This window comes from Anarrhichthys ocellatus, unplaced genomic scaffold, assembly GCF_004355925.1.
Source record: "Anarrhichthys ocellatus isolate YVR2014 unplaced genomic scaffold, GSC_Weel_1.0 scaffold36, whole genome shotgun sequence".
NCBI classification, from domain to species: Eukaryota; Metazoa; Chordata; class Actinopteri; order Perciformes; family Anarhichadidae; genus Anarrhichthys; species Anarrhichthys ocellatus.
The window spans coordinates 4,342,315-4,351,996 of record NW_022280066.1 but is presented as its reverse complement, the minus strand read 5'-3'; the positions used below and the strand labels follow the sequence as shown (position 1 = coordinate 4,351,996).

At 43.0% G+C, this 9,682-nt stretch overlaps 1 protein-coding gene across 3 annotated transcripts in view; it reads left to right on the top strand.

The window, feature by feature from the left end:
• syt14a (synaptotagmin XIVa) overlaps positions 1 to 9,302 on the top strand; it is a 33,897-nt gene extending 24,595 nt beyond the window's left edge. The window contains exons 5-9 of one of the 3 annotated variants that reach the window (XM_031866732.1): positions 2,813 to 3,084; positions 3,169 to 3,618; positions 4,316 to 4,505; positions 5,285 to 5,341; positions 7,871 to 9,302. In XM_031866732.1, coding sequence (XP_031722592.1) covers positions 2,813 to 3,084; positions 3,169 to 3,618; positions 4,316 to 4,505; positions 5,285 to 5,341; positions 7,871 to 8,184 — 1,283 coding nt within the window. In that variant the 3' untranslated portion in view covers positions 8,185 to 9,302. Of the gene's footprint in view, positions 1 to 2,812; positions 3,085 to 3,168; positions 3,619 to 4,315; positions 4,506 to 5,263; positions 5,342 to 7,870 lie in introns of all 3 variants that reach the window. The other 2 variants (XM_031866731.1, XM_031866733.1) reach the window with 2 other exon arrangements.
• Positions 9,303 to 9,682: the final 380 nt, after the last annotated feature.

The following is a 9,682-nucleotide window of genomic DNA, read 5'->3' as shown; positions in this document are numbered from 1 at the left end:
AGGGGGGGCGTTTCCCAAACAAAGGGGGAAAAGAAAAAAAAGCCCCCCCCCCCCCCCCCCCAAAGTTATTTTCCTCTTCATCTTTTGTTTTCTTTTTCTTTTCTTTTTTTTGTTTTGCAAGAGACCGGGGTTTAAAGAACTCTTCGCCAGTGTCCCGATGGGAGTATTAGCATCGGCTGCTCAATTTTTGTGAATCCAAATTGGACAAGGGAGGCAGATTTGAGAATGCAGCTGACAACACTATTCAGGGTTCTTTATAAGTGGCACAGAGACTCTCAGTTTAGCCTCATTCTCTGCCTTCCAGGCAAACTGAATCATTTAGAAAGGTGAGAGGCATGAAATCTGTGGCAGATTAAGAAGTATTCAGTTTGGTCCTTTAATGGTGCATATCTGATGTTTTATTTACGTTGCGCATTCAAAAGATTCCTCTCAGAGAGCACATTATGCTCACAAGGACGGGCAGAATGAGCACCACTTCACAGAGTGAAGATGAAATATAATGACAAATTGCAATGTGTATGACTTGATGCTGAAGAATTACATGAACGATCAACATTACACCGGAATACGAGAAGCTGAATTATACCTAAGCATTGAGGTGCAGCTACAGATTAAACCCTAATCTGTAAAATATAAAATAAAATAAAATGGCAAATCAGAAGTACATATGCAATAATAATAATTTAGTAATGAGAGCTTCACTCTCAGTAAATTCAGCCTGTGTTGTAATCTAGAAATAAGTCATAGATTAGTGCAGGGACGACATATTTTTGTTGGCCAAATAGGAAGTTAGCATCGCACTGGTTCCCTCAACAAAAAACCAAAGGTTTTGCAGAAAAATAAGATCTGTGGAAAACACAAGTTAATGATACTTACACAAATTGTTCAGCAAGATATTCGTCACAATTGAACACCACTTTTATGATTTTTCAAGCGTAAACGCAAATGGCAGAAGTAAAAAGCTAATGTTAGGCTATAAACAAACTACACCACGGTCGGTTATTTCAGGCATCTAACCAAAAACCAATTAAAAAGACCAATGACTCAGAGGTGAGGAAAGCAGAAGTGCAAAAATGCAGACTCATTTCTGGGTTTTAAGACTCATTCCTGCACCGCTCTAGTACAACATGAATGCACATACTCTCAAACAGAGTATAGTGGTCCCGCACATCCAAAACTGTCAGTATAGTTGTCCTGCACATCCCAAACTGTAAGTATAGTGGTCCTGCACATCCCAAACTGTAAGTATAGTTGTCCCGCACATCCCAAACTGTAAGTATAGTGGTCCTGCACATCCCAAACTGTAAGTATAGCGGTCCCGCACATCCCAAACTGTAAGTATAGTGGTCCCGCACATCTCAAACTGTAAGTATAGTTGTCCCGCACATCCAAAACTGTAAGTATAGTGGTCCCGCACATCCAAAACTGTAAGTATAGTTGTCCCGCACATCCAAAACTGTAAGTATAGTGGTCCCGCACATCCAAAACTGTAAGTATAGTGGTCCTGCACATCCCAAACTGTAAGTATAGTGGTCCCGCACATCCCAAACTGTAAGTATAGTGGTCCCGCACATCCCAAACTGTAAGTATAGTGGTCCCGCACATCCAAAACTGTAAGCATAGTTGTCCCGCACATCCCAAACTGTAAGTATAGCGGTCCCGCACATCCAAAACTGTAAGTATAGTGGTCCCGCACATCCCAAACTGTAAGTATAGTTGTCCCGCACATCCCAAACTGTAAGTATAGCGGTCCCGCACATCCCAAACTGTAAGTATAGTGGTCCCGCACATCCAAAACTGTAAGTATAGTGGTCCCGCACATCCAAAACTGTAAGTATAGTGGTCCCGCACATCCCAAACTGTAAGTATAGCGGTCCCGCACATCCCAAACTGTAAGTATAGTTGTCCCGCACATCCCAAACTGTAAGTATAGTGGTCCCGCACATCCCAAACTGTAAGTGTAGTGGTCCCGCACATCCCAAACTGTAAGTGTAGTGGTCTCGCACATCCCAAACTGTAAGTATAGTGGTCCCGCACATCCCAAACTGTAAGTATAGTGGTCCCGCACATCCAAAATCGTTGAAGGCATAACTGGGCCATAACTAAAGGTTTGCACACTGTAGCTCGCTAAAGTGCAATTTATTAGTACATCCACAAGTGACCTTCTCTCATGTTATCTCCATTGTTGTTAAAGGTGGATTAAGATATGTCAGAGGGCGACTCTGTCTGGGTCTTTATAAAAAACAAATACTTGTCAGCATGTTGCTAAATAGTGCTCTTCCCTACATTCCCACTTCAAATTTGGGGAGGCTGCTTTGAGCTGCACTTCCTTCAACATGTCTCGCCTTTCAGTCAAAGCTAAAATATCTGTTTGCCATTGGGTTTACTTAAATATTAGGGCTTCTTTAAATCTGCAAGACATTTTTTTGTCTCTTTTTTTTTTGCCTGTTCTTGTTTCATTTTGAGTTACCCCGTGTATGAACTGTGCTATACCGATATAATTGTATTGCCTTGCTTACAGTGATGGCTGTGGTTGAGATGCCTACAGTCATGCCTGCAGCTCTGTGAGGCTGTGCTTAGTCAAAGCGGGGCCTTGAACTAAAAGTGAATGCCAGTATGACATACCATTGATAAAAGAGAATGGGAAAGTTGCACTCTCCTAACTCTGACGTTTTTATTTCACTTCACTGAAACAGATCAATGTATGGCAAATTGCATTCTTTCGGATGAATAAGAATCCTGATCCTAGGATACTTAACAATATGTGCATTATTGTGACCCTTGACCCCTCTGCTGACTTCCCTCCAACCAGCCAACTGCATCCAGAGGATGAGACGAACGCCGCCGCTGGACGAGCTCCAGCCCCCTCCTTATCAGGACGAGAACGGCTCTCCAAGGATGTCCTGTACGCTGTCGGACCTGGGGGATGCCAAGTGTGATCTGTCCTATACCAGCGGCAGTCCCCACCTGTCATTTGGCAAATGCCCCAGTGACTGCAGCGACGGCCACGAGACCGAGAGTTACCTCAACAAGGGCTACGAGGAGGACGTACCCAGTGACAGTACAGCTGTCCTCAGCCCAGAGGTAACAGTGGTTCAAGATATGACCACAGATGTACATATTGAGGTTCTTTTTACTGCACATTGACCATCTCATTGGTTTCTTTAGGACATGTCAGCCCGTGGATCAGCAGCTCGCCTCTCTAAAGGTTATGAACCAGATCCACTTGCAAAATATGGCACTCTAGACGTGGTATTTGACTTCGACTCAGAGGACCAGCAGCTGGCGGTCACCATCATGGCGGTATCGGATCTTCCCGGCCTGACACGCACGGGCAACATCTCCTGGCAGGTCCACCTGGTGCTGCTGCCCACCAAGAAGCAGAGGGCCAAGACGGGAATCGCGAGAGGCCCGTGCCCGATCTTCACCGAGACCTTCCGCTTCAGCCACGTTGAGTCGGAGATGATCAGCAATTATGCCATCCGATTCCGCCTTTACAGTGTGCGGCGGATGAAGAAGGAGAAGGCGCTCGGGGAAAAGGTGTTTTACCTCACCAAGCTCAACCTTCAGGGCAAAGTGTCAGTGCCAGTCATATTAGACCCCTGCTGCGCTCTCCCGGTAAGTAGAATCAAAGCAGGTGTTGGCTTTCAGGCACTCTCTCAACACCTCACTAATTATGCCTCTACGTTTATCGATCTTTCATGTGGTTGCGTAACATTTTCAGAATGAGGTTATGAATTCCAGCGTGAGGGAATATAAAGATCTAACCAGCTTCTTCTGTTTGAGTTGTTGGTTTAATGTGTCTGAGGGATAGATGGTAGTGTGCCTCTTTTTCACATCAGGGAATAATACAATGACTTTAGTTGTGCTGGTTTGTTTTCCTTTTCCTAGACTTTAAAATGTTACATCCATTTAAATGTATTCAGATTACAAAGAGCTGAAGCAGCATATGCATATCTCAAACCACAAGGGACCATTAACATACTGTATATTCAACAAGGAAGTAGTCCTATATTGGTTTACTGGCCTTCTATTGTTTCTCACAGCACAGTTGTTTTGTGTTTTGGCAAAAGAGCAACATATGGTGTTGAGAAATACGTAATCAAGTCATATTAGTCATAACAGTCAATTGTCAGAAGAAGCCAAATAGTGTCATCAGAATTATTGTACACTGAGCTTTGCAAATGCTGCTGATAGTGTTAGGAGCTAAAGTGGTAATAGGATATTGCTATATTATTAGATAGGGGAGCGGTGACTGTGATTTCTGTTACACGCACCGGTGAATCATTTTCCGAATGTCTGCAAACGTTTTCAGGGTGGTGAATCCCAGGTCAGCCTCTCCGACATGACATGCAGTGAAAGCGCCTCATCATTCCAGTCAGTCAGTCAGACTTCCACACCAGAGATCCTCGTGGGCCTGGTGTACAACGCCACAACAGGTCGTCTCTCTGTGGAGATCATCAAAGGCATCCACTTTAAAAACCTGACTGCCAACAAGCCACCCAGTAAGTACTCTAAAACGTTTTGTTTGAGTTGTTGCCAGAAGAGCAGTGAAGCGTGTGAACCATTTTTCAATCTGTTTCAGACGGGGGGGGACAAGTCGAGCCTGTGCATAGGATGTATGTTTAGGCAGCCGATATGTATCATGTGATAATGCCACTCTCATCTGCTTCTAAAGCAAATGTCACAACCAATGATATTGTTTTGCTACACCAAACTCCAATCAAAATGTTTAGTTGTTATAGATTTAGATTCACATCTACTATATTGTCAGTATACAACTCCCCTTAATAATTTATTACATTTGTAAATGGCATTTGCACACTTGTAGAAAACAAAGACATTGAATCATTCTTGGGAAAATGTGGTCAAAACTGACGTGAAGGACCTTTTGTTAAATATAAATTTGCTATTTGCTTTAATTTTTCCATCTGAGACTGAGCCGGAGAGAAAATCTGCACAGCTTGTAACTTCTCCAGCTGAGAGATGGTCCGCTCTATCTCAGCTGCACTACCTGCTTCTTTTTCAGTTTTCCTCTGGTTTGATCCCTGGTTCCCCTCATTTACTGGTCAGTCTCCAGGGGTCCCGAGCAGCAAGTTCAAACAAACAAACAAAAACAAACTGCCTGTTGTTGAACTTTGTGCAACGTTGTTGGCCTTCTGACCCTGTTTCTCTTTCCTCGCATCTTCTGTTATGTCGGCACCTGAAGTTCTCTCTCCTTACTACCTTTTTGACATCTTGGTCCGTTGTTTTTTTCTTACTGCTGTCCAACCCTTGTTGTCAGATGGGCTGTTCTGTTGTCTGAAACACTTGATAGGTGGACAGGTTTATATTATCAGAGGTAAGTCTCTGTCCTGCCGCAAAGTGACGTGCGATCGCTGTCGAATGCTGAAACCATCTTCATGGATGCAGTCAGTCAAACACAAAGCGTTTTCCATTGGCCTACGTTTCTTTGACTTTTCAAACTATATTTTGTACTAATTTGGTTTCCATGATCGTATCTGTTGAACATGTTTTGCAAAAAAGTAGTTGGAAATGTGAACAGTTTATGAGGAAAACCGAAGGATGTGACAACCAAAAAATTAATTAATTAAGTCATTGATAAAAGTGTGCGATGAAAGATGAGAAGGACAGCTTCATATTTAGCAGACAGACATGAAAATTCTAACAATCTTCTCATATAACCCCCCCCCCAAAAAAAAGCATTTAAAAGCAATAGCATTATGAACTATAGCAGTTACTTCACATTTCCATTGTTAATCCTCCACACACACTTTACAATCGAAGCACTTATCCATGAAGATGGCTGCTTGCTGTTGCCTTCATTTTTTCAATGTGTATGTTGCATCCAGCCCTGCAACCGCTCTCGCTACCTGTGTCGTGTCACTCTTCTGTGTTCGTGCCAGTATGATGCCTGCAGGTCTTTCATGCTTTCACTCCGAAGTAACACTTTTCATGCTAAACTCAATCCGGTTTGCTTGGTGGCCGGTGGCAAAGCTAGAAGGAAATGCCGTGTGAGTCATCGACTGCTGGCTTTATTCAAACGGTACACTTCGGCATGCTTTAGGTGTCATTTGACATTTTTTCAGCTCTGCTTACAGCAGAGCTGAAAACAGAAACAGGACTTCTGTGACGGAGCAGAGCAGAAATATATTGATCTGAAAGACTCACCGCACTGCCCCCCCCCACCCAGTTAATTGCCGTGTTCCTTGTATTTATAAATGTCTACTTGACTAGCTGCCAGATTTTGATATTGTTTGTGCTTTCCTGAATAGCATATCCACATAACTGTATACAAAATTGCGTTTAGAAAAAAGTCACATCTGGTAACACTGAAAAATCGTTTTTTTTCAAAATCCTTATGAAGGCCTTGATTGACTTTGTGCGTCTCACAAAGTGGAGAGAGCGCGGTGAAAGATGCAGAGCAATTTTAGAGCTCCTTTTCTGCAATTTCAAAACAGTGCCAAGCCGACAAGTCAAGTTAATCATCAGTCGCAGCCCCTCTCATTCAGCGACAATGCCAAAGAGCCATGCATCACCGCTACTGACCACTTAAGACATCCACAGCTCTACAGAGCCCATTCAGCAGCAGTCGAAAAAGAAATCAAGGCTATTTTTTTCCACTGTGCTTTTATGTCAAAGAGAGCAACTGAATGTGTGATTCAAGGCGGCGAGCGAAGGCGTTGGAAGGCAGCTGGCACTCGACAGCATGAAAGCCTCGGCAATTCATTCCCTATACTCCCACTTAGACAGGAACATAATGCACAGCATTACTATGGAGTATGGTTGAAGACGAGGGGCGAAACACTCTCAAAGACTCATTGTGATTGCCAGTCTTGCCTCGTTTACTTTCCGCTGGGTTTGTAGGCCTCAGTTTATACCCTAAATTCTGCACGGGAAAATGAGGAGTGGAAAAGGAAACCGTGAATGCTGAATTACTCGATAATGCCAGTGTTTGTTTTCTTTTCTCCTTCATTTCGGAATGATTCTTTGGAATGTGCACTGATTTACAATAAAATAGAAAAGCTGGAGAAAAAGATGGGAAATGTCACACAGAACAAGATTATCAGGAACATAACTGCTAATGTGAAACACGTTCAAAGATGATGTTTTCTGTTCAATTCTAAATATATTGAGCAATTTTTGTTTCATTTATAAAATGTAATACCGTTGTCATGACGTGTTATAGTTACGCACCACCAGTCACTTAGTGCACGTTTGAACAATCTCATTTGTATGCGGCAGGCATGCATCGCATTTTGGACATTGGACCGTTTTTGTGACGCTGCCCTGGGCTCTGAAAGTCTGTGCACACGTTATGTCGTCACACTGACATTATGTCAACGTCAGAGGAAATAATAATAATAGCTCCTGGAGGGCTGTCCTGATGAGGGACATTTATTTTAGATGAAGCTCCTCGCCCTATAAGCAGACGTGTTGCTAACTTTCTCCGGTCCATTTTTCATCCTCACCAGCATCCCCCCTGCATCAGGTTAGTAGAGATACAGTAGTTGCATAGCAACAGGACAGAAGTAACGCTCCTTGCACCCTTTGAGTTCTCGCTCTCTGTTATCAGGAACACACACACAGCTGCGTTGTGTGTTTGATCAGGAGAAGAAGAGAAAAAAAACCTGCATCCCATGTCGGCATGATCTTATACATCAACTGCTGCATTATTACGAGAAAAAACACTTTGTGGGGAAAATGGGTCATACAGAGAAAACACAGCTGCAGCAGGTAGAAGTGCTTTAACTCAAAGACAATACCGCTGGAGAAACATAAGGATTTTGCATGACTGATCCAGTTAAGGTTTCTAAAGGTTTACGTCATTTCCCCTGTAATTGTTTCCTCCACCTTGTTTCTTACTCAGATACATATGTTAAGCTGACCTTACTGAACTCCATGGGCCACGAGATGTCCAAGTGTAAGACATCCATCTGTCGAGGTCAGCCCAACCCGACCTACAAGGAGACGTTCGTCTTCCAGGTCGCTCTTTTCCAGCTATCGGACGTCACGCTCATCCTCTCCGTCTACAACAAGCGCAGCATGAAGCGCAAGGAGATGATTGGCTGGATCTCGCTCGGCCTCAACAGCTCGGGGGAGGAGGAGCTCACCCACTGGACTCAGATGAAGGAGTCCAAAGGACAGCAGGTTTGCCGCTGGCACAGTTTATTGGAGTCCTAGCAGCAAGAGGTCGGCGAGCGAAGAGAGAGAGAGAGAGAGAGAGCGTGAGGATAGCTGCACAGAGCAGTTGTCATTCAGCTGGGTTAGAGGAGTGTGACGGACGTCCAGGGATCCAGGGTCAGTGGAGATGAAGGAAAAGACACACACCAACATGTGTCTACTGGTGTTCAACTTGGCAATTTTTCGAGGCACTGTTTGTAAAATCACTGACAGCCATTGATTAGTCATATGGCCAGTAATGTGATGTAATTTGTATTCATTTTTTTCCATGGATTGCCTTGTAATGAACTTTAAGTTTCTGTAGATGGCACTCTGTTTTTGTGTGTTGAACTGGTTGAGCTGGGACCTGTTCCAAGAATGCGGCTCCGGATAAAGCTGTTGAGTAAATTACAATGTGATAATTTTGTTTGTATACACCTCCAGCTCAAACAACCGACATCAGGATTATCCTTAATCTCATCAGACAGGTTTAAACATGAAACTATGGGCACGCTCTTTTGTTTTTCTCCAACTTGTTCAAGTTTAAATCGTGAATTATAGGGTTGACCAAGGAAACGTTCCCTTGCAGAGGCCAGAACAGGACGTGCATTTCCACTTTTCACATCAGTAGTTATTTCCCACTTTGTGATGGACTTTGCACCGCCATTCTTAAAGGCCTTTAAAAACCTATTTTCTCAGTGTTATCCCACCTGAACATAACATATTGCACTTAAGCTAGAACAGTTCTGGTAACTTCACATGAGGCATTTCTAAATCTGCGTGCTCGCTCCTTGTTGTTCTCATTAGTTTGGTCGTGGCTCGCCTGCAAAAAGGTGACATCGTGTATTACCATGCACTTGTCAGTCAGGCAACATTTGAATCAAAATCAGTTGTGGGATTGTTTGCTTAAGTTAGTGCCTCAAACACACCACAACCACATTGTTTGAGTTGCTAACTCTAAATGAATAGTAACTAAAAAATTATATATTTTTCCAAACCTAACTTTGACTGTTTCTTGGTCATTGATGAATGAATATTTATTGTTTTGGAGAAGTACTTTGAAAGCTTTAAGCTATTTTCATGGAATGAGAATCCACAGCTAGCTACTTTTAACAACTCTCTGTCTACACCAGTGAAAACAACAACACCGCCAGTAAACTTTTCTACTAATCTCTTGAGTTTGAATTTCTCCAGATGTGTGTTGTTTAAGCCTGAGGTGTGGCTACACGAAGCTACCACACTGGTCCTTCTAGCTCCCCTATTCGTCATGTATTAATCACAACAATCTTTGTTTTTGTTTTTTTTGGGGCTAGAAATGTAAATCACTTCCTCCTTCCAGGGAAGACATTAGTGAGACAAATTGCTTGAAATGAATATGGATGCAATTTAGGTGAAATCACCGTGTTGTTAATGACTCTGATTATTACTTTGCCAAAGCTTAATTCGCCAACATCCTAACGTTTCTACTTGAGATTCATTGCAATTATCTGACACATTAAAAGTGGCCAATGAAGTGGTG